General features: G+C 40.1%; 1 protein-coding gene across 1 annotated transcript in view; it reads left to right on the forward strand.

The window, feature by feature from the left end:
• Positions 1-7,767: 7,767 nt before the first annotated feature.
• NEDD4 (NEDD4 E3 ubiquitin protein ligase) overlaps positions 7,768-25,263 on the forward strand; it is a 53,944-nt gene continuing 36,448 nt past the window's right edge. Inside the window, exons 1-5 of the mRNA XM_051628222.1 lie at positions 7,768-7,835; positions 19,019-19,092; positions 20,681-20,759; positions 21,304-21,342; positions 21,781-21,834. Coding sequence (XP_051484182.1) covers positions 7,794-7,835; positions 19,019-19,092; positions 20,681-20,759; positions 21,304-21,342; positions 21,781-21,834 — 288 coding nt within the window. The 5' untranslated portion in view covers positions 7,768-7,793. The remainder of the gene's footprint in view (positions 7,836-19,018; positions 19,093-20,680; positions 20,760-21,303; positions 21,343-21,780; positions 21,835-25,263) is intronic.

Consider the following 25,263-nt stretch of genomic DNA (forward strand, 5'->3'; position numbering starts at 1 on the left):
TCAAAGTAGCTGCCTCAAAATGTTGAAGTAATGAGCCTTGTAGGTTTCAGAAAACTTATGTTTTATAAAGACATCAAGAGTAATTTCTAAACAACTGCTTTTTACATCTCCAGAAATATAAATCTGCATGTGTGCATACCCCTGGTATTCTGGTAAACAGAATTCTCCCTCGAGGGCGATAAGGATTGCTGTGTTGAGTTAGCCAGTGGTTCATGTAGTTTGTACAAAGTCTCTGACAACTGATACCACTATCTTTTCCAGAGAAAGAAGCCCTGCATTATTAGGTGGTCACAGAATGACTTGTGTCAACATGAGTGTCAAGGCTGGAGGGTTAAGTAAACCTAGCTGGATCTGCCTGTGTAGCATGGCTGCTCTCACTCAGGTAAAGTTTAAGCATAATATTTGATGGTCATCATACTCACTTGACAGCAAAGTTTTAATTATCTAGGCCTCTTTTGATGCATAAGTCTGAGATAACCACTACTTTGATCTTGCTGCCCTCCTCCCCTCTTACAAATGGCTTGAGTTATGCTTGGATTAAGAGAGGAAATACAAGCAAAATGTATTGTGAGGCTTACAAATTGTAGAATAACTCGGGAAAGCATATTCCAAACTGAAGACCTGACTAGACACAGGATGTTTTTGAATAATGCTTATAAGGGAGTGCAGTAAAACTTCAGTGTAATGTTCAATATGAATGCTCATGGAAAACTTTCAAGCTGCATAATGTTTCTAACAGTTACATATAATAATCCAGCCCAGAAGACCATTGCACATAATGATGTGATCATTATGCATATATATGTGATGCTCGTAACAGTCAATTGGAATATGCCCAGGCCTTTGCTGTGCCGTGCTTTTTCCCTGGCTGCAGGGTAAACTTGGCCAGGTGACCACAAGAGGGGAGGCTGCAGGCAGCTCCCACTCCCTGCCACCCATTAGTGTGTCCTTGCCTTTAGATAAAGTGCAGTGAGACATTCTCATGTGAACATCCTTTCTGCTTGACAGTAGAAATTATTAGAGGAGTTGGTTTTTTTTGCAAGAAAATCCCATAATACATGTACCTTAAAGGTAGGAAAAAGGAGATGCATAGGAAGCTGAAAATACATCTATTTATTCAGGAGTTGATATATTGTCTTATGTCCAGTTATTAAATTGATACTAGTAGATTTTTGTGAAGACTGAACTTAACAGGGCACTTCTGGCTGCTGATGGGGCCGAGTCTGTCTGTAACCTCAGGTGTTCTGAGCACCATGTGGAGGAGGGTGGCTAGCAGGAATTAAGAGAATTGATGTTCCTACAGACTTCCTTGGGTAGCTCTCCTACCCTTTACTACAAATCTCTGCTTCTCAACACACTTTAGAGCTATTGGGCTCCCTCTTTTCAAATATCCTTTTTGGTTTTTCTTTTTTTTCTTTTTTTTTCTTTCCCCCCCCCCCAGTATGGGTAGGAAAACACAGCTATGTACAAGATTATATTATAAACTAACTGATTAGGACTCCTTTCTCTTTCAAAAATAACCTTGAGTGTTCAGTTTGCCCACTCTATATCAGTACTTCAACAGGATGCTTGTTCCAGGGGCTGTGATAATAATTTCCCAGAGAGATCGTGCCCAATTTCTACTTGTTCTGAGGCAAGAAGAAGCATTTTTAAATGTGCTGTTTAAAAAGCTATGTATTAGCAATAGTTATTTCTGACTGGAACAAAATGCTATATGATTCTATTTCAAACTGCTTTGAAAATTTTAACAATCTCTCCTGCTATGTATATATAGATGAGGAGGGAGCCAGAGTGTCCTGGAGGTCCTGCTCAGAGGTTCTTGTGCTAATGGCATAGCATAATCTACTCTGACAGGGATTACTTGTGGAAAGCAAAACTGTTGCTGGGGCCTAAAATGGCTGTCTCTGCAGCAGCAAACTAAGAGACCTCAGTGCTTACTAATAAGGAATTGCTGACGACTTGTTGGGCTGCACATAACTTTACAATTATTTTGCTGCTTTAGGAATTATCTGCAGTTACATTTTTTATAGATAACATTTACGAAAGGTAGCTGTATAATACAGGAGAGTATTTACATTACCCTTTGTCTGGCAGAGGTAATAGGTCTTCTCAGTCTTAGGTATCTTTTACAGCATGCACAAAGCTCTACGTCCTTCTCAGACATCCTGTTTTTTTAGGAGAGGTGGGATTACTTTCTACACTAGCCAGACCTGAAGATGTCTGGACACTTCTGGGGTGGTGTATTTGTCTAGTTTAGCCATACTGGTAACTAACTCCCAATGACAACACCTGCAATTCCATAGGAAGCTGATCAGTGGACCAAGGACAACAAATTGAAAATCTGTGTACTCAAAAGTAAATGAACACTAAAAAAAGCCCTCAGAATTAATTAAAAGCAAATTAAAATGGCAATTACTTACTACTCCTGGTTTTCTAATGGAATAAGAGAGAAATACTATGAGAAGGAGCATTTTGTGTGAAAATAAGAGAGGAGTAAAGATGGGAGAGCATGAGTGCTGCTCAGTCATGTGGCCAAGTCAGAAGAGCAGCTTCCTCTGGTCCTAGTGATGTGTTCTCCATGGTTTCTGCATCTGCAAGCCAGTTCAGCAAACCACTGCAAACTCATGTGGAGATGTTAGTCCAGATTTTGGGGTCTAGTCACTGATGACAATGTTGAGATAATACAGGCACTAACACCTGCCCTGGGCCAGCTCCCTCCATCCCTCCTACAGATTCCTGTCCCCCAGGAAAGCTGCAGAGATCTCCAGCTCTCACAGGGGGAGGCTGTGAGAAGAGAAAGGTGTAAGAAATGTTTTTCCTGATTTCTGTGACTAGTATAACAGTTTATGAGGAATTTCTTTTGGAAATCTTTTTGGTTTGATGAGCAAACCTGCACAGTAAGAAGAGCAACTGTAGTGGAGGTGGAAAGTCACATACATTTTGTGCACATGCATTTGAATGAAGCAGTAAACACTTGTCTGAATCACCACCACTCAGATGTCATCTTTCTCTCCCTATTTTCAGCTTGAGGGGCAGGAGAGCTGCCAGAACAGAAATCTGGAGGTGCTGAGCTCCAGTCAACTGCTGTCATGCTGTTGCCAGCTTAATTCATCACAAGTGATCCCACAGTTAGCACAGTCATTGTGGATATTTCGGCTCACAGCTCAACTCATGACAATGTTGCAGAAGTAAGATCTTTCCAGGAATTACGTATTTAGGCTTTTTTTCTTTAATTACCTTGAGGCTATAATTCTCTATATGTGTACAAGCAATAGGTGACAGATGTTCTTTTGCCAGTGAGAGATCACGACAATCGAAGAAGAAGCAGCGGAAGGCCTGGATTCCGGACCATAGGGATGCCTTTGGACCCGTGGTGGTAGCTATTATCCTCTTTCCCCCTTTTTTTTCTCTCATCTTTCCTATTTTTCTTCCTATCGCATGCTGCTTTACGGGCAAGACCAATAAAGTCATCGTGTGTTGATAACTCCCTGGGCTTGTTGCCATTTCAGTTTTGCACTTCGGGATCACAGCTGAAACAAACCATCACGCATCCACCAAGGACTGTGACACCTTGGGAACACAGACCCACACTTTGAGAACAGTGTTAATCTTTTTCATGCAGTCTGCCCTGAAAAGGAGCTATTTGAGTGGAGATTTTCTGGTTCACATCTGCTCTGTCCCTGGGTGGTGGTCCTGCCTTGCTGTCATCCTGCAGGGACAAATAGAGCTGCATGGTGTGAGACAGCTGGAGGCTGGGGCTTGGCAGCAGGCAACACAGAAAGCAACATGTGTCCAAACAGAAGGTACATCTCTTTTCAGGGGAAGGAGAAAACTTGAGGAAAACAGAACCAGTGACTTTGGAGAACTGAGAGTGAAAAGGAGCTATAAGGGGCTCATGAAAACTCGAGCATGAGTTAACAGCAGAGTAGTTGCAATGTGATGCAATGACAACAGTCGGTCTGGCCTGACTTTTACCAGACTGAAGTTTTTGCTTATAAAAGCTAAGGTTTCATTTTGGACCAGTTTTGCATCTTGTTATGATGGTGTTTGAAATCTAGTATTAAGCACCAGGATCTAGCACATATTTGCATGTACCTGTGGAGCCAAGAAGAGTGTTGAGTGTTGGGCTCTGAACTGTATCTCTGGCATTAGTGTCATTAATGAGTCATTGCCATGGTAGTAGATAAATTGAGATTATTGGGCTATCAATAGATATTTACTTGTCTTAGTCATAGCAATGACTCACTAGCAGTATTATTTTTTCTATTGATTCCCTTTTGTGTGTAGTTTTCCTGTTACCTGTCACTGTGAAGTTGTGAGTGGTTCATCATAACATTTTCTGTTGCATGACTCAGTAGAACAAAAAACAATAGGACAAAAATCCTTCTGTCCTTTGCATCCAGATTTTTTGTTTGATTGAGGTTAAAATGACTCCCATTCCTTTGGTTTAAGGAAAGAGCAAAGAAGATAATTTATCCAATTTGATTGAAAATTCTCTGCAAGATTGTCCTATATTTAATAAGATAAAACATGCTGTCCTAGCTTTTGTAACTTCATCATTATTACAGTTAATATGTATTTTTAAGTTAGATATTATTTTACTACAATAGCCTGTTGGAATTCTGAAACAAATCTCCTTTTCCCTTATTATTTCTTACTTAAAGAACAAACAGTGCTTATTTTTTTCAAAACCCTTCCATATTAGAGTGTATGGATTCTCTTCAGCATAAAGCATAAGGAAAGACCCAAACCAAATATTGTACATGTATGTAAGATTCAGACCACAAATTTGGTCTATCAGGCTGACTGCCATAGTCTAAGAGATGGAAAATGTTTTTAAAGTTTGTAATTTTTCCATCTTTCAGGGGACTGAAGGTTAATTTAGATGTCAGAAGCCAATCTTTTTTGTTACCAGATGAGAACTCACTATTGGGATGGAGTAATGAGATAAAATATTAAAATGTTTGTAATGGTCTTGATATACAGTTAAAGTGTTCCATTGTGCTTAGAAGATCCAAATGCAGGTTATTCTCAGCAACTGAAAATCAATTATTTGCAGAGAGGAAAAGCTCTCAAGAGCTCTCTTCCACTATTAGTCTGTAATTGCATAAAATATTAAATGCTGGACACAGATATCTTACATAAGAACTAAATGTTTGATAACAAACAGATGGTTGTTTATTTTCACCTGTTTTTAAGTAAAATAATACTTCGTTTTAAAATTCTTTTATTTTGAGTGAACTACCAGATGGAAGAATATTGAATATAACTAGAATATCAAATATAACTATTGATCCCACTGAAAATGCACACAGACCTTATCTTAGTATATGGATGCCTCTGGGTAACAAACTAGCCTTGCTGATAGCAGGTCATCTGCTTATGGATTTGGGATCTGACTGTGTTGTAACTCCTGTTCTGGACAATCTGTGGTCTTTCCACACAAACAGTGAATCAGTGAGATCTTATTTGGGGCTGTGTTACACTCTGCTACTTAAATAAAAGTAATATAACAAATGGAGTATGCTAATGTCCTATTGCAAATTTCAAAAAGGCATTATTTCAAATTTCAAAGGGATTGATTGAAAATTAGAAGTTAACGTTTGAGTTTTGATGTCTTATAAAAAAGGCCAATAAATAACATGCTAATAAAATATTCATGAACAAAACATTTGTTAAACAGTGTTTCAGGATGCTTGAGAGTGCTTCTTCTCACAGGCTTCTAGTGTACAGAAAAGCAGAGACAGAGACTGCAGAAAAACAGACAGTTCAGGCAAGTGACAGTAATGTTGTAGCAGGAGATTTACAGGGATAAATAAAGCAGTATATTTTATTAGGCTAACCAATACAGTTTTGAAAGAAACAATGTAAGCTTTGGAGGGTCTTATGCTTTCTGTCTGACATGGTTTGCACACTAGCAGAGTGTAAGAGGCTGCACTGCAAACCAGGAATTCATGCTCCACAGCCACAAACCACACGTTTTTTCTAGCAAGCTGTAAGAACACTTGACTGATGAACGTTAGGCTCAGTCACAGAAACAAATGCTTCTCAAGGTAACTGGACCAGGAAATCATGCCTTCTGTAACTTAGGTGGTTTTTTCTTCCTCCTCTGTCACCCAGAAACCTCCCCCTTAAATTTGGACAAGCCTCTAAACTTGTGCTGGGAGACTTGTAGGCAAGGCTGAGTGAAGGAACTGGAGAGAAATGTTGGGTGTCCAGAAGCTCGATCCAGAAACAGAAGGGAGCTGTTTCTTTTGAACTACCCAAAGGCTTATCTGGGTCTTTTTCCAAACTTCATCAGTTGGTCTAATAAAATACATTGTTTCTCCATGTTCATATTCATGGCCAGTCGTGACTATGAAGACCCTTGCCCAAATGGCACTTTTTTTCTCAGTTGCCTGTTTTTTTTCATAGGTAATGCCCTGTATTTATCTTGGAACATGTACAAACTGGTGTTGCTATTGATATTGCCTTTCCTCAAAGCCTCCTGCTAGCCCTGGGAGGAGAGGACAAGTGTGTGTGCTAGTGGGCAGAGGCTTGTCCGAGTCCTGATGTAGTGCTGTTAGTTACCTGGGTGTTTTGTGGTCAGCTGGAGGCACAGTCCAAAGTTCTGAGGCTGGGTCTGTGTTTGTTTTGGAAAGGGCAGAGATTCTCACTGAATGATGAGAGGAGCAGGTCACCCAGGTCACGAGGGGCCAGGTTGGATGACAAAAGATACTGATTCCCTGCCAGAACAGGTGCTGCTACATTTGTTCCTTGCTAGTGACACACAGGATTTTCCACCTGTTCATTCTAAGATCAAGGTATGCTCCCTGCACTTGCAGGCTGTGCAGCACCTGGAGGAATTTGGCTCAGGCTTGTAGAAAGGCTTATGGCTACAAAGCTCATACCAAAACACCCTACTTTACTTATAGTTTCGTTGGCACAGCTCTTCCTGCTGGCTGGGAAGGCCGGTGGGCAGGGAGGGACCCCTGAGTGAGCTGTTGAAGGCAACGTGGATTCGAGCCATTTACAAAACCATCATGGAACCAGGTCCTTCCAACTGGAGCGTGGGTAACACCACCGAGCAGTGCTTTGGGAATGACCTCCGGTGTTCCTCGGAAAGGCTGTCCTGCTCCCTTGCAGCGTGCTGCTGTACCGTGTGTCACCTCGAGCGGGGCAGGGCAGGAGGTTTTTGAGAAAACGGGAAGTCTTTGCAGCACGGTTACCTCGACTTCAGAGCAGGCTTTCAGAGTTCCTCCCTGTGTGCGTGTGCGGCCGGCCAGCTCCTCGGGCAGCCGGGACTTCCTTCCTCCCCCCCGCTCCCCTGGAAGGCCGCACTCCCGCGTCCCGCCGGGAAAGCTCCTCGACGCTGACAAAGGTTATTTGCACCTCTCAGTTTTCCCCAAGGGTTCGCCGTTCCAGGACGTTCCCCGGCTGAGAAGGGTTTAGGCAAGACCTCCCTCCCCCAGGGGAGGGAAACGTTCAGAAGAGCGACGTTACTCAGCCCCGGCTGCGGGGCAGCCCCGGCGCGGGGCGGCAGCGCGGAGCCCCGAGGGCCGGCAGGGCCGAGGAGCCGGGCCCGCCCCGCCGGGGGCCGCGCGCCCTCTCGGGCTGCCCGCGCCGCGCGTGTCTCCGGGCGGGGCGCGGAGCGGGAGCCAATCGGAAGCGCGGTCCCCTCCCAGGTGGGCGGGGCCCCGGGGCTCCGCGCCAATCAGAGGCGGCGGAGGGAGGGGAGCGAGGCGGGCGGCGCGTGCCCGCGGCGGGCGGGGCGGTGGCGGCGGTAAACACGGCGGGCGGCGGGGCGCGCGGCTATGGCGGCGTCTCCTGCGGAGGTGCTGGGGCTGCCGGAGGAGGTGAGGCCGGGGCCGCGCCGCCCGCCTGTCCCGCTGCCCGCCTGCGCGGGGGGCGAGCGGCGGCCTCCTGGCGGGGCCGGGCCGGGTTGGTCTCCCCTCAGGGCGAGGGTTTCCTGCGGGCCCGTCGCGGTCTGGTGCGGGGGAGCGGGGCTGAGGGGCGCGGTGCCGTGAGGGGCCCGGCGGGCCCGCCCGCGAGCGGGCGGTGCGGGGCGGTGCGGGGCCGGCACCCGCAGCGCCAGCTCTGCCCGGCACCGACCGCCGGGCCGCCCCGCCAGCCCGGCGGGACCGCTGGCGGCTGCCGCCCCGCCTGGCACCGGCGTCCTGTCTCCGGGCGGCTTTTTGGAAGCCGTGCGAGCCTCCCCCTGCAGACGGAGAGATTCGTGCGTGTTGGGCAACTTCCTCGTGACGGGGCTGGATGGGTGAAGCGGGGTTTCTTCTCCCCCCGCGGCTGAAGAGCAGCCTTTGTTTCAGGCGCTGTCACAGGCAGTGCTTGAGCCACTGAAGCGATGGGGGATTAAAATTGTGCGGAGGTAGTTTGGGGCCTGAGCTTTTCCTTGCATTGCTCGTTCCTGCATTGCCGTTAGCGACAGGGGGAGACCTGGTGTGCGTTACAGGTTTTTGGTAATAAACTCGTCAGTCACTGAGAGGGACTTTCACAGCGACTTCTGCCTGGGCACGTGGATCTTTGGAAGTGGCTGGTACTGATGGATCTCTAGGCAGGTGGGGTGGGCTTTTGCTTCGAAAGTTTGGCTTGTGCATAGCAGGGAATATCAAGAAGAAAAAGGGTCACTTTTTTTTCGTTGCAGGTACAGGAAGGCTAAAAGCTGTATCCATCTGAAGGGTGTTGGGTGACCTGTGTGAAATGTCAGTAATGTTGTCTCTGAGCCAATAGGATGTTTTACCAAGACTCTCTTTGATCAGCTCTTTTTGTGTCTAGGCAGTGATGATCTGTGTCAGTGCACACTTGTTGCATCCTTATCAAGCATTAACTTCGTTAAAACTATTAAATATAGTTTGTTAGCATGGCTCCTTTTCTGAAGTTTTGCTTTACTTCTGGAGAAGTAACTGTGAAGCTCTCGATTTTTTTTTTCCCTTATCCTAGTATTTTAATTGCATAGGAATTTTAATAGAAAAGTAGCACAGCATGCTGCAAGGGCTCTTTAGCATGTCCCATTGCAAGATCCTGTTTTCAGTTGCTTGTAACTTTTTGAGGCCATCTAAAACATTCCATGCCTCAGGCTCCCTTTTATAAGGTTATTACGTTTTGATCAGTATACTTGTTTCTTAGCCTTCGTTGCTGTGGGGAAAATACTTTGAACTCTGGTCACAATTGAACAATTCTGATTTCCCCTCCATCCTTTTGAATGTGAACATATTCCTTTGGAACAGCTGGGGGAGGGGGGAGAAAGTTTGAGTATGAATCTCTGTCAAATCCAACTTTGACCGTAATTCGAAAGTTTAGCCAAACTTTTTCAAGTTATGAATGTGAAAAATGCAGTTTGTTTATGATCAGAGACTGTGATATTCAGTTGGTGCTTATTGATTCACACGTAAAAAACTTCATCAGTTTTCTTCATAGTTTTCATGTGTGATTCTTCATGCAAATGACAAAACAAATGATCCTGGCGTTATTGGAAAACTGCTGCCAGCTGCTTTTGCATAGGGCACTAGAATGCAAGCTACAGTTCTGCCTCTCTGGATTGTGTTTGGGTTTTTTTTTGTCCCCAGAGTTTAAATCTGGAAGACTGCATATCCAGAATCACAACAAAAACGCAGTCAGAAACCCAAATAAGATAGAAAGTACCATCAGGGACTTCTGTAAAAGCCTCCCCTGCACTCGTTTTTTGCATAGTTGCTCTGCATACAGCTGCTTCCCCAGGGCTGCTCTGTGACCCATTCTGCAAGATGGATTTGCTTGGGTTATGAATCAAAATTGGTAAGAGAAACTTATTATCTGCAAAACTTCTTGCCTTGTTGCAGCTACTGCATATGGTTATATGGTAAATATAGTCATTGTAAATAAATAATCAAGGAATGTTAGGAGAAGTTGATCTAATTGTTGAGGCAGCTGAATAATGCAGTATAAGAGTGTGGATTTTTCTTCCCCCTACCCCAAATAATGCATTTATTCCAGATTTCTTGGTTAATGGCATGTTAATAATTTGAACTCAATAAGGGATTGCTAATATGTTGCCAACAGGAACAAAAGTATGAAGAAGCTGGGATGAAAAGGAAGCTGTAGCTCAGGTTATTAAATATGCTTTATTTAGGTATCTGAATTTCAGTGCTTGAATCTAACAGATGCAGTTATCCTTAATTTCTCTGATTTTGTTTTTTCTTCTATAAAATGGATATAGTATCCTCCTGTCACCCATAGGACTTCTTATGATTTACTTGGGTGTTGAAATAACGAGCACTAGAAAAGTGAACGGGGAAAACTAGTAATTCTATGTTCAGAGCAGGGTATTAGCAGTGTGTGGAAAATGAGGCCTGGGGTCACATGCTGAAAAATGAAGACATGAGAAAATACAACATGGTGGTTTGCGAGCAATACCAATTTTGTTTACTTAGTAAGGGGTATTGTCTCTTAGAAAGAAATAGTTTTTGATCCTGTGGATATACAATACAGGCGAAAATGGATGTAAGCTAGGAACGATATTAGACTAAAACTAAATGCTGACCACGTTTCTGAATTACTTTTTGATTGTGAATTATTTTGCATTGCAGGATAGTGCATAGGAAAAAGCAAATGAACAGATTATGTACCTTGCTACAGGTGATCTCAATGTAGGCTAAGATCTCAAATAATACTTTTTAAAAATACTTTTTATCCTCTTGTTAGCTCTTTCAAAGAGGAAAAAAAATGCCTTGAATTATACTATGCAATTTTAAGGTCAGACTTTCCCAGTGCTCTTTGCCCCAGGCTGCTTGAAAAAAAATCAGTTGGGAGCATTAACTGCTGTAGACTTTGTTTTGACCTGTGAATTGGGTAACTGTGCCTGTTGTTGCATACTCAGGATACCTCTGCCTTTGAATATAGTTTGAAGTGTTGATTCAGATCTGCTGGAGCAGACTGACACAACTGCTGGTTCAGTTCTTTGTCACAGCAGCAGTAACTTTGCTGGTGCACTTAAGTGTGCTTGTTGAGTTGGGGTGTCCTTAGGCATAGGATTTTTGGCTGAGGCACCCATGGAAGGTGTCCCTGCTCATGCTGGGGGGTTGGAACTGGATGACCTTTAAGGTCCTTTCCAATCCAAAACATTCCATGATTCTATGATTTTCTAATACAAAACTTTCAGGTTGCTAAGACTTGAATTTCTGTAGATTAAACACTTAGAGTATTTTCTGATGCTGAGCTATTAATTTTATGTCCTGTGTAGAAAAGCTGTTCTTGTTTTCTCTGGATTTCTCACATAAGATTTCTCCTCAGTGTATTCGATTTTATTCTGGAAAGCCTTAGATATATTTGTATACATTACTTTTTGTTCCTTTGTTTGTATACTTCTGGAGTAGGTTGTTTATGGTTATTTAGCTTTCCAATGATGAACTGTGACTGGTGTGGATATTGGGCTGCACACGTTGAAAAGTGGTTTGGTGTTTTTTTTTTGTTGTTGTTGTTTGGAATTTGTCTGGGTTTTTTTGTTTATAAAGTAAAATTCTGTCGACAAGTGGATAGCTCTATTAATGTAGTCTTGAATCTTTTCCTTAATTTGCAATCAAATGGACATGCTAAATACAGACTAATAACCTCCAGCTTTTCTTGAAGGATGAGACTTCCTTATTTACCAACACAAAATGCTCCTATGGTACAATTAGTGTTTAAGTTCCTCTAAGGAGTTAGTAAGATTGGACTGTAACCAGCAGGTGGAAGTTAATGACTTTCATTTTGCTTACAAGATTGATTCATGTAGTTCTATAATAGGAATCTTCCTGAATCTAAAACTTGCTTTGAGAGAATTTCTTCAAAGAAGAATAGTTTGGCTGTGTTGGTCACCAGCGGGGAGGAGGAGAATGAGAATGCTCTCTGGGTTGTGAAGGAATGGTCAAGATGGCAAAGTCTGCTTCCCACTTTCCTCCTCATGGTGAAATGAACTGGTGATGTCAATGGAATTTATCATTTAGAGGTCACCTAAACATATATATATATGCCTGCCTTACCTTGCAAGGTCTGAGTTTTGCAGGAAATCCTTTCCTTCAGCTAAGCCTCACAGTTCTGTGGGGAATTCTTTCAGATGAGATGGTAGCTTTTAGCAATAACTGCACTGGGCCTATTTCTCATGCTGTCAACTTTGTATCTGTCTCCTGCTGGAATTGCTTGAGCTGAATATAGCTTGCATTAGTGCTCCTAGCTATCCTGATCTTGTGTGTTGTAGTTTTTTTTGTTTAACCATCTAAAGAATTTTATTTAATATTCTTAGTACTGCTTTAGTATTTGAGGAAGGAATTAATATTGAGAAATGTTGTTTTTAAGGTTAGACAGGTGAAGAATATCAATATCTTAGGGACTGGTTAAGGGACAATGTTCTGTGCTAACCTCAGTGTAGGTAACAGAAGAGCCAAATCCTTAATTATTCAAATTATGAAAGGCTTATATGAAATTAAAATACTGCTTATCGCTCCAGGAAATGCCATTAGGGAATTTTTTTCTGTTGTGAAACATTCTTAACTTTTTTGGTCACTAATGATTTCAAGGTAAGAAAACAAAACTCAAACTTTTTAATATAATTTGCAATAAGTAAAGTGTCCTTGGATGGGAGATACAGGCTAGGAAACTTGCTAAGAAAAGGTTCTTTTTAGCTCATGAAAAAACAGCAATTTCAGCTCCTAAAACTGGCAGATGCAAGAAGCTGTCTAATCAACTGAAATACATTAGACACTTCAGCTGTAAGGAGCTTTCAGCATAATTTCCGAGCTGCTTCTAGGCTTCAGAGCCTTCCATGTGATGATGTCAGTCCTTAATCAATGATTTGTGCTTGAAATAGAAGCTACTAGTAGAAAAAAGCTGGGTACCTTGAGTAAGATGTCTCATAGGTTTGAGAAGCACACTATAAAAGGAGTTATGCACTCATGACATGCATCTCTTAGGCTAGTACTTATTCTTTAGCAGGGTCTTTGGCCTAAGTGCCCTTCTACCCAAGCAAGTGTCCTAACTTTTCTTGCTGGTTATAGTTGTTCCTTAATGAGGTCAGCAGTCTGTGTAGGTGTGCACTGGAGAACACTGTAAAAGTTTATTTTTATTTTTTTTTAATTTATTTTTCCCCTCTACTGACCTTCTGGACCTCAGTACATGGGATGGGAGGGATCACTACATGGGATGTGGAAACATGTTTAGCCCATTGAACAGCCCCTCTTTTTTATTCTCTTGAACTGGGCCAGGCTATTTTCTGTTTTCAGTTTTGAACTTCCAAACTATTGGTATGTTTATTTCAGCTTGCCTTATCTGCATGCACAAAGCTGAATTTTCTGTTCTCTTTTTATCTGTGCAGTATATGCAGACATGGTTTGAAAGTTAAGGAAGCCTTAATATATAATTCCTGATATTACCAGAATCTTAAAAGGTAATGCTGCTGTACTGTTCTATTGTTGCAGTATCCTTTTATGCTCTTTTCCTGGCTTGATTTAGTGGTAGTTGATTCTTGACCTATCTAGCTGGAACAAAAGAATAACAGGATGTTATTGCCTAGCATTGTTTACTATGAAGTGTGCTGTTAGACTACTCAGGCATTTTTATGTTGGGTTCTTCAAGAAAAGCTGTCTAGTAGTCCAGTAGATAGCACCATTTTATGTTTTACATAATTAACCATCCCGGTTACGGTGTTTCCTTACATTCTGTCTAAATCTTTTCTGTAGAAGTATTTTGAAAAACCAAAACTTGAACCAAAGATTAAAATAGAAAAGCCAATAAAATTAAATTTTCAATACTAATCTGATATGTACTCTGAAAAACCCTACTCCTAATTAAAAACCTTTCTCTTCTATTGCTTTACCATTATTTTAATTTATCTGGATTGTCTTTACACATCAACCTTTTTCTGTATGGTTGTTGTTTATCTGAGTCTGACTCCAGTCCGTCACTTGCTGGAGTTCTGAGATGTGTCAGGAATCGCTGTTCAACCCGAGAAGTGGATTGCAACTTGCTGAAGACTCCTCTAAAATTGTTTGGACTTGAAGTGTTTACTTTAACATCAGAGAGAGCCTTTATAGCCACTGAATTAAGTAATAGTATGTTACATGTTTTGTCTTAATTGCTTCAAGCAAAGGAGAACAGTTAGTAGTGTAATACATTCATAGTTGACTTATTTGATGTTGCAGACATTAGTGACTGGCAAAGGTAAATGCCTCTTGCTGGTGTAACATTATAGTGTTTCAGTGCACAAAATTAAACATTTTGAGCTTTTTTTTTTCCACCTTCCCCTGACTCAGGTATGGGCAGCAGCTAAAACTTGTAAGGTGAGAACTAGATGATTTTTAAAGTCTCTTTCAACCCGATTCTGTGATACCAGCTCAGAAACCTCCTATTTCATGATCTTGTTACATACTTTTAGTAAATAGATTAATTATTAGAGACTGTGAAAATGACACATATTGACACAGCCATTTGAAGCAGTTAATCTTGAACATGTACTTTAAGATAGACTAATACAATTAGCAGTACAATAATGATAAAACCTGGAAGTTAATAATAAGGTGACTAACTTGCTGATTCATCTCTCTAGAAGGTGCTTTGTCTGACTTAATCAGAACAAGAATTTTTGGACAGTTCAGTTTCTGTAATATGAGGTAGCCTTATTCTCCCTCATATACCCACCCCACAGCTTTAAAAATATAACCCCTAAAAATAATCTATCCTTTAATTTGTTAGGAGCAGACTAATTGATATAAACATTCAGTGTTGTTTGGACTTCATTTGTATGCAGCCACTCCGTGGCAGATTGAGTAATGTAGTAAATACTACTTCTTTTCCCCCACTGTTTTTACTTGATTAATCTTGGGGTACTTGTATTTTCAGAGGGAACAGCTTAACAGCTCACAGTTTCAATGGTGAAATGATCTGCTTCTGCTTTGTATATGATGATGTCTTGTGGGCCATTATTGTGTTCTCTTCCTTCCCCCTGTGCCCAGCCTCCAAAGTGACTGGCAGTCAGATGTTGTTCAAGAAGCTGAACATCCTTTCTCCTTATATACAAAGAACCCCTGTACAACTCTGTGCCCAGAGCTGCTGCCTTTAATGGGCTATTGTGTGTGTCTCAGAAGGGCATGTCTGTGTTACAGAGCAGCTGAGTACTAGGGCATTATACCTGTAAGACTCCTCCTGTGTTCATAGCAGCAGTGAATACTCTGTCTCTTCACCTGTACAGATGAAATAAATTCAGACTGACTCCTTTGAGTTAATGTCAGGACTGCAGAAGTGTGCATAGGCATTTATGGCCAGGAAGAGACTCTTGGGGAGATAAATTGTTTTGAGAGAACAGCTTCCTGGACAAGCTTCTGTGCTATTAGACAACAGTTGGCATGGTCCATATTACGGACTTAAGTGTCTATCATTTCTTGTACCACCAGAACAACTGGAAACACTGCAGAGGAGGAACAGAGTAGTAAGGTCAGCTTCAGAGTGTCTAAAGTCAATACAGAAGAGGTACAGGGATGCAGCCTGTTCCTGGTCTCAGGCCACCAAAACACTCTTGGGCTGCAACTGCCTGTGGATCTATGGAAGCAGTTACTGATCCACCATTTCTTATATGACTTGAGTGCAAAGGGGACAAATAAGAATCTCCTGAGCAAGGTGAATAAATACGAGGTTCAAAATTGTCTTTAAAACCATGGAATTTTTGTTTTTAACCTGTTCCACATAGATACCAGAATCCAATATCTGATGCTTTGTCTCTGTGTAGAGCTTGCATCGCCTAGTCTTTAGCTGCATTAAATTAGCTTAATACAGTCCTGGTACTCTTTGGCTCTTCATTGCTTTCTGAGATCAGTGTGTTTGGGGCAGCTTTTGTGAGCTGCAGCAGCAGGTCCTGTCATCAGTGAGTGGGGAGAAGGGTCATATGGTCACAGCACAGACATGTTTCCTGTCAGCAGGCCTCTGCCTCTGCAGGATGTGCAGGGTTGTAACGTAATGGGTCCTTCCATTGTAAGGCACTTCTGACCGCATTGGATTGAGCTGTCTGAATTTCTTCCAATCTACCTTGCATGCTGGTGTGACCAGAGAATGGGGAGCCTGACTTCTCATTTTAAAGTATTGTCCTTGCTTGTTAGTATGTCTTTTTTTAAAACTTTTTTTTACTCTAGAAGAATATCTCTACATGGCAGTTAATGAGCAGAGGTCAGTTTGCTTAGTTATTCTGCTGGGCTAACTAAAATTCTGTTGCTGTCCTGGTTTGGCACTGACCCCAAACAAGTAATAGTCTCTCTTTCAGCAAGGCATCTTCAAATCAACCTTCAATATCAGGTTTGTGGCTTCTAGTTTCCTAAGGTCACATAAAAAGCAACTTGTCTTTCTGTAAAATATCATTCAGATCTGTGTTATGATATAAATAAATAAATGGCATGATAAAGCCAACTTTAAAATCTAAGGAGTGTGGATCTTAAATTTGGGCTTTCCCATGTGTGCAGTGTGTTGATGCTGTGTTAAGCCTGACTCTGAGATGCCTGTGCCCAAAGGCACCTAATTGCCTTGAGTAGCTGGGAAAAGCTTGTTGTCTAAGCAACTAAGCAGATGCAAGAAAAGATACATTGTCTTTTAGGACAGTGTATCCTACACCAATGTCTGCTCCTGGTAATTTTCGGAGAATGAGACATGAGATTGTTTCTCAAACTGAATGCTGACTGTTGAGTCCAGTGGGCTGTGACTGAGGACACTGCTTTCATTGGGAGAGGGCAGTGGTGCACTGAGTGAAGTGCAGAAGTGCTCGGTGTGAGTGGAAATGCACACTTGGTACTCTTCAACTTGAGTAGTCTCTGAAATGGACTGATTTTGAATGTCACTGAAGCCTGTAGTCGCTCTCTGGATGTGACCTGCCCTAGGTGGTCCTGCTCTGGCAAGGGGGGCTGGACTTGATCATCTGCAGAGTCTCTTTCAACTCCTAACATTCTGTGGGATTATGATGGTTCTGTGGGATTATGATGGTTCTGTGGGATTATGATGGTTCTGTGATTGAAGATAAGCTGGATGCTTTTTTGGAATGTGAGACAAGGGTGGATATTTGTATATTTGTGATACATAAAAATAGTAAGTAATTATTCTTAATTTGATGCTTACTAAGTGTTAGTTCTTTTTTCTTAAATCTGGTTAGTTCTATTGCTGCCATAAAGCATCAATAACAGTTTATGCCTTAAAGCCTGATAATGACTAAGAAATTTGAAAGTCTAGGACACATGCTAGTGGAGACAATTTTCTTGGAGGTGAAGGTGAAAGTTAGATTTGTGATTTGGTTGAAATTTTCTTGACCAATTGGCTGTTTTGTCGGTAAGTGGTTGTTGTAGATGTTGGTCTTGGTGTTCTGGTAATTGCTTTTAACTATAGAGGGTCAGAAAAACTTGGTTGCTTTTTTAAAAAAAATTACTTTTATTTAGTTGTTTATTTTCAGCTTTACCTTGTTAGCCAGTAGTCTCTGCCTCGAGATTAGCATGCAAGTCCCTGTTAGTTTTATGAAGGCCTCCACTTGATATTGGTTGGGGAGTCCAGCTCTGTAGTTATATAGGAGACCACTGATAAAGCAAATTCTGAGGGCTTCCTACATGTCTCCTTTTGAAAGCACTTTCAATGGTATGTGGAATTCAGGAAGGCCTCAGGGACATAATCTGCTGCTTCACCCATTGTATTTGTTTAACTCCTTAACCACTAGACTGCATCAGCTTTCCTCGCAAGGGTCTCTGACTAACCATTGCCTACAAACAGTCCTTCATCTGCAAAACTTTTTGCTTTCCAGAGAAACAGTGCTCATTTGTCTTCTTCCTTTGACATGGTCACAGCTGTTGGCATTTTTTTCTCCTCCAGAATTCAGTAGCTTATCAGATGAGCTGTATAAGACTGCACAGCTATATTAATTAACAGGAGTGCAATAACTTACATTGCTCCTGTGAAGATGTAATTTGAATAATGTGTAACTGAAATAGTTTTTTGCTCGTTAAAGGTCTTAAGTTGTGCTGACATGTCATTTCAGAAATACCAGTATTTTGAGTGTGTTGTCAAATAAAAAGAGATGCAAGAAGTCTTTATTCTTACATTTTTTGCAGCATTCTTTACTGCTTTATTGATCTGTTCTGATATATTTTATACCCTTTTCATGCCTCCCAGGAAATCAATTCATGGCCAGAGTCTGTTCCCACCCTCTGATGAGTGCTGAGTTACTATTAGGTGAAAACTGACTTGATCTGTCTGCGTTTATCTGAGTGTTTAATGAAATTTCTTAATGAGATTTAAATGGCAATCCATTCCTTGTATCCTAACAGATCATGCACATGTGCACCAAAAATCCTTATCCCTCCACAGCATGTTCTCACAAAGGTCCTTGTTTACTCTGTAGAAAAGACGGTTAAGAATTGCCTTCTGAGAAACATGAGACTGCTTGTGGAAACTGCTCCCAGATGCTCTCCTTCCTGGGAGCAGTAGGAGTCACTGGGCTGTACAAACTGTGGCAATGGCAGCTTGCTTTTACAGTTGCCCAAGGAGAAGAATTTAATGTGTGTGCTGTGCAGTATGTGCACACTGCATCCAGTCTGATCCAAGTGTATCGGGAGGATCACTAGGGAAAATGGGGACTTCCACTGCCGGAACAATCTGGAGTTTGTGCAAGAAGGCTGGCAGGACCAGTTAGCTGCATGCTAGGTTAACAATCCTGTCCTACAGAATTAAGCCCCCTAACTCAAAATCCCACTCCTTCAGAACACAGAGAAACAAATTAATTTAAAAAATGCAAAACCCTGCTGACTTGACTTGTCCCATTTTATTTTATTTTCTACCATCATATGCGGATATGATGATGATGATAATAAGACTTTAAAAGTGGTAACAACAGAATAAATTTGCTGCTGAAACTTAGAGCTGTTTCAGATAAAGTAACTGCATTACTTAGTCTATAATTTTCAGTGTAAATTCAAAGTTCTGCCTATAATTGCTCTACCTTTATAAATTAAAAATAAATCTGAATCCATCTTGAATATATTATTTTGTATTTTAGGAGAATACTCGAATTGTCAGGGTGAAGGTTATAGCTGGAATTGGCCTGGCCAGGAAGGATCTCTTAGGAGCCAGGTAAGGATATATGTGGTTATTGTGTTAAGGGACAGCTGCTGCTTTATTGCTTTATTTTCTGTCCACAGCTATTTAGATCTTAGTGAATCCTGCTGTGCCTCTTTAAAAAAAAATAATCAGAACTATTTTAACTGATAACCTTATAAAGTGATCAGAGACTATGTAAACATGAAGAGAGCTGTTTCCTTGCCCGACAGCCTCCTGGACAGATCTTAATGCATTGGCAAAACAGTGTGTGGTAATGTTTAATTCTCTGCAAGGTAAAATAGTACTGTCATGGAGGATGGTACAGGGACATATTTTACTTTGGGTGGACTGCAGCTAAAATAACAAGAGTCCAGTTATAATAAAAATTGTCTCATCTGTGCTTTGAAGACTTGTAATGAACACAACACTAAACACTAGTAGCAACAAGACTATTTCAACTCAAATTATATGTAGGGGAACAGCATCCACCAGTTCTATAGATGTGGTAAATCCTTGCCAGTGCCTGCAGGCTCTGGGTAGGTACAAATTTAAAAGCTAACAATGTGTATAAGAGAAGAAACAATCAAAGTGGCTTAACTGTTTTCTCACAGAAAAAATCAGACTTGGTAATTAAAATGTGTTGTAGAATCTTGTAGACTTGGCAAATGGCAACATGTAGCTTGTACCAAAGTAGGGCCTAGAAAAGTAGGGATGGGTTTAGTCCTGGTTCTGCGTCAGCTGCTTTGGCGAGCGGACAGGAATGCTGTTGTTTTAGTGCGAGCAAAATTGTTACGTGCGACATCAGTTTAGCATCAGAAAAATTTCCTTTGTGATACTCGTATTTTCCCTAAAGCCAGACAGTCTCTCTTTATTTTTTTTTTCTTTTTCATGTGCAATTTTTTTTTTTTACTTTAAACAAAAACGGGGCAGCTTTTCTCATTATTTAAATATGTGAAAACTGTATGCTCCTTTGCTGTATGGCTGACAGTCTTGGTCACTTTGTGTTAATTGAATGCCTTGTCTCTGTTTATGAAAAATAGATACTCATATAATCTGTTCATTATATCACAGGAAGGAGGAAAAAAATCTGAGGTAGCAGGCCATTTTAAGCAACCATATTAAGACACCTTCATTAACAGAAAAATTCAGGTTAAACTCAAACTTGGTGAAGCTGATAGAATATATAGTAAAAATATTGCATGTTCAAGGAAGCACCTCAAATTACAGGTGTTTTAAATGTTAAAAACAAGATTTAAGACTTGAGGCTTTTGCAGTCACAACTTTTTTTTTTTCATATGTGTCTTGTTGAAATGCGTGGGAATTTATTGTATCTGTTCTCACAAAATAAGAACTGTGAAAGAGAATCACTTTGTAGTATATACAGAGTGTAAAATGGCATAGCTAGTCTAGTCATAATCAGTAACAATGTTTAGATTTGTTTTATCTCTAAAACTATTTAGAAAATTAGTATAAGTATAAATGTGTATGATGTTCATAAAATAATGGCAACTCCTAGTTTTATAGCTTCTATTAATTCATGCCTTTTAAAACTCAATTGCTAATAATGCTGACAAAAAAGGATATATAGCAGCATGCTTATCTTTTTCTTTGCCCTTCCCAGTGACCCATATGTGAAAGTGACAGTGTATGATCCAGTGAATGGAGTCCTTACCAGTGTTCAGACAAAAACTATTAAAAAGGTTAGCCATCTTATCTTTGTGGATTTGGTGGTTTTGTTTGTTGTTTGGTCAGGTTCCAGAGGAAAAGTTTATACTACAGGAAATACGAGAATTAATATGTCACTTGAGTGAACAGACATGGGGATAGGAATGTTCCGTGATCTACCCAGTTTCTCTGTTAATGGCATTGTTTTGGTATTTTCCCTTCAATTATTTTAGTGAAAGGTAGAGAAACACTAAGGAATATAAAGTTGAGTACTGTTTCAAAAATGCATAATTCATGGAAATACTGGATTGTTCTGATTTTCTGAGATTTTTAATGATGTAAGAATGTCTGTTGCTGTACAACTTTTATCTTTTTTATGTTTGAAACACAATCACAATACTAAAACATGTAAGACTCTTATGACTTAAACCAACAATAGCAAAGTTAAAGCTTTTGTATTTTATTCTTAAGTGGATTGTTACATGGGATAAAACAGATGTAAAACATCATAAAAGGCTCCAATATACAATTGTCACTATAACCAATGTTGTCTTCCTTTCTTTTTTTCTTACCATATAGTCCTTAAACCCAAAGTGGAATGAGGAACTCTTATTTAGAGTAAGTGTTTTTTGCAGCCTTATTACCTATTTTGGATAATAACATGTTAGAAAAAATGTTTTCTTACTACTTCAGCTTAAATCAGAAATATGTCCATAACTAGCGTTCAGAAAGGCTCACAAACTGCTTCTCTTAGAAATACATTTGTTAATATTTTCATTTGTGCCAGAGTTAAATTTTCAGTCTTGATGTTACCTTCTTTATTCCGTGAATGTTTAAAAGCATGAATGTGGATTTAAAAACAGTTTTGGATAGCAGCAGTCTTGGTCATTGGCTCTGTTAGAAATGTGTTGCGTAGTGGAATGGTAGCAAGGTTTTTGCTGTTTAATTTATGTCTTATGTATTTCTCTCCTTCTGCATAAATGTAGAGATTTTGCTAAAGACAAGTGCTGGAATTCAGCATATTATTTTAACTGTTAACCTATTGCTCTTTCCTAGGTTAATCCTCAGAAACACAGACTCCTTTTTGAAGTATTTGATGAAAACCGTTTGGTAGGTTCTCTTGTGTTAATATTGCAATTAAAGTAAGTTTATCTGGATTCAACATAGGTTAAAGAAGCCACACCAAATCATCTTAACTTATATTATGATACCTAAAGCTAAAGACAGACCTGATTCATTTACTCTTCTGACATTAACACACTTGGTGTTGCTCTGAAGCAGTTGTAGCACTGTTCTTAACTTCTGATATGTTTTAACTTATAAAATTGTCATTCTTTTGTAGCTCTTTTCAAATTACATTCTGTGATACTGAAAGGTCTGGACTGAATGTTTTATTTTTCCCCACAAAGTAATCTTGACAGTGTAGGTGTCCCTGTATGTGGTGTGAGAAGCTTCACCAGTGTGTGAGGAACTGCATGAACAAAAACATGTACCTTTCTTTGGACATTCTGAAAGTGGACAGCAGATTGTGATCTTGTAGATAGGTGTCACTCTATGAATGGCAGCTCATAAATAAGATAGCGTTTGTGCATTTATCTTCTCAGTGAAATCAAATGTCCTTCTCTGACCATGCTCTCATTTTATGGGTGAAAATGTCTACTTGCCTGCCTTTTCTGTCTGTGTGTTTTGTTGTAAATGAGTAAGGCTGGTAGCAGTACAATCAGGACACTTGAACCCTAGGACCACTTCACAGACATTTCTTCTCACTGGAATATATACCTTTTCCTTCTGCAATAGTTTGAAACTAATAGGAGGGTTTGAGTGGTCTTTATTTTGTACTCTGAACACAGCTTCATTTTGATAGCTGTTATCAAGGATCTCTTTGTGCTTGAATACTGTGTTGACTATGAAAAACTTACTGTTCTTTTCCTAATGCTTTCTGCATATATTCAGTAATCCATTGTATCTTCTATGGAGGTGCTGCTCTGTTAAAGTTGGGAAGAAAGCAAATGTATGTAGATATAAGTACAGACTGCCTAGAATAATTAGATTTAAGAATGAAGAGGCTTCATTTCTTGGTTAGAGGCATCACACAATGCCCAAACCATTTACTTCTTGACTAGTGGTGTTACCTGCCCCAAGTATTTCAAATATGGTCTCTTTTTTTTCAAAAACAAGTTTAAAGGGAATTGCAAGCATTTGTGGCTTACACGGCAGGTTAAATACGGCTTTTCAGGATGCTCAGATGTTAATATCAACATGGTGTTATGGGACTTCATGAAATCAAAGTACTTTTGTAGTCACTGGAACATTACTGCCACCCCCTGGAAGCCAGAAGGCATGGTTAGAAAGTCACGTTCTTCATTTTTCGGGGGGAAAGCAGATATTTTGTTTCTTTAGGGTAGAAAAGCTTTTTGACCTATAGGAGAGTCTTATAGCTGTTTTCTTAAGGAGAGGAACCAATAAAACATTTTATTGGTATCAAGTTGGAAATGGTGCTTTGTTTCCTATGTGTGATTATACTTAGAGATCAAAGCATCATGACCTCATCAGTCACTGTATAGTTCTACAATAATCCCAGTATTTTTCATCTTAATGCCCCAGATGTGTTGAGCTATTATAAATAAGCCAAATTGTTGCCTTAGCTGTGATTGTTTAGCATTGACAAGCTCCCCCACTTCTGTGAATTCATCTCCACATGTCAGACATCCTGTGTGCCTTGCACTCTTTCATGGGATGCAGCTATCATCAGAAGGTGTTTCATATTGCATTATTTTAGTGGACTTCAGTGTTAATCATCCTTTCTTTCATTTGTGAGACTGTCCTGCCAATGGATAATTCCTTGTAGCTCTGGGGGGTAAACTGAAGCCTGAAATCTGTTTTGTTTTAGAAAAGTTGCTTTCTTGAAAACTAGGCTCAAATCTTTTCTTCTTTAATGCTAGGAACAATTGGAGTTGTAAAATCTTTCCGTAACAGCTTTAAAACTTTTCAAAGATCATCTGTCTTGCATTTTGTAAGGGAACACTAAATCTAATTTGTTCTGGTGACTTGTTGTAAACCATTAGTAGGATAAAGGGCTTGATCAGTTTGTGAAGTCCTGAATTATGGCTGTCTTTAAAAACACATTAGAAAAATCTGTCAAGAAGGAAAATGAGATCACTTATGAGATGGACCAGTGAAGGGAGTAGATGTTTTTTTGCCATCTCTTCCTGTCTTACAAGAACTTGTCACAGTTACGTATATTTCAAATGAAGTGCCAAAATCTGTTACTGATACTTGGAGAAGTCAGTGATGTTAAGATTTAAATGGAGCCATTGCTGCTTTTTAAAAGAAAACATGTAATTATTTTTATGACCACTCTAAGTCAGCAAGACAGGATTTTGCATTTTAAAAGCCATTTTATGTTGACTAAAGAAGCTGTAGTTGGCTGGCTATACTTACAGAGTTATACCTAAGGAAGAAGAACATGTTGAGAAATTTGACTTAAATCTTAAACCTGAGTTACCAAAATCTGTAATCTTACCATTTTGTTGGAGGTTTCTTTACTAAAAATGGAAAAAACATTTCAGATGATCCTTTGGGCAGAGAGTTGCTTTCTTTTACTGAAAAGCGGTGTCTCTAAGGTGATAGCAATTTATTGTGTGTCATTTGAGCATGTTACAAACTGTGCTAGTAATAAACTGATGGGGAGAAAAGGAGCTTTAAGAAATGCTCTTTTTACCCTTCACTCACATATGTTAGGGTGGGTTTTGGGGTTTTTTGGTTTGTTTTTGTTTTAAGTACCTTTCTTGAAGTTTAAATGTAGCTTTTTGAAACTGACCAAAATAATCTTTTATGGTTTTCTCTTTCCTCTTCTCCCCTCATTTCAGTCCTCTCCAACGTATAATATTAGACAAAATCCACTTGGTAAAGCATAATGAAATAAGTGAACTATTGTCTTTGTTGGCTTTTTATGAATAAGCTAGTATTCATTAATTGCTGCATTCTAATAAGGGAATTCAGTTAATGGAAGTTAAGTAACCCCTGGAGTATAATTAGAAAACAAATTTGTTGCTTGCAAACAGGGTACTGTGAATTTGATTCTTGGTTCTTTTTTGGGAAGGAGGTATAAATGTTAATTTTACTGCCTTCTAGCTTAAAATACAGTAAAGGTTAAATAAATATGGAGCAGAAAAAATGCAGTAGTATGACCTATAAAAGTATAAATGGCCTAGTGTTCTCTTCTGTTTGCACTTTTTCAGCAGCACTAAGTAATTTCATGTTAGTGTGGTAGTGTTTAGTACTGCATCATATATGGCTTCTGTATTCAAAAGTACATTCATAGCCAAATGTTTGTTAAAAAAACCCAAAACAACACAAACCAAAACCAAAACCCCACTTAACGGCAAGATTCAATATTGTCTTTTTTCAAAAGTCCCACTAGGTGCCAGCAAAGGACCTTGTTAGACAATATGAGCCAGTGACACATTTTGTAGGAATTCTCGATCCCCTTACTCTTCTAAGAGTTGACAGCATGTTAACTTCTTCACATGCTGATAA

Source organism: Apus apus, chromosome 10, assembly GCF_020740795.1.
Source record: "Apus apus isolate bApuApu2 chromosome 10, bApuApu2.pri.cur, whole genome shotgun sequence".
In the NCBI taxonomy this organism is placed as follows: Eukaryota; Metazoa; Chordata; class Aves; order Apodiformes; family Apodidae; genus Apus; species Apus apus.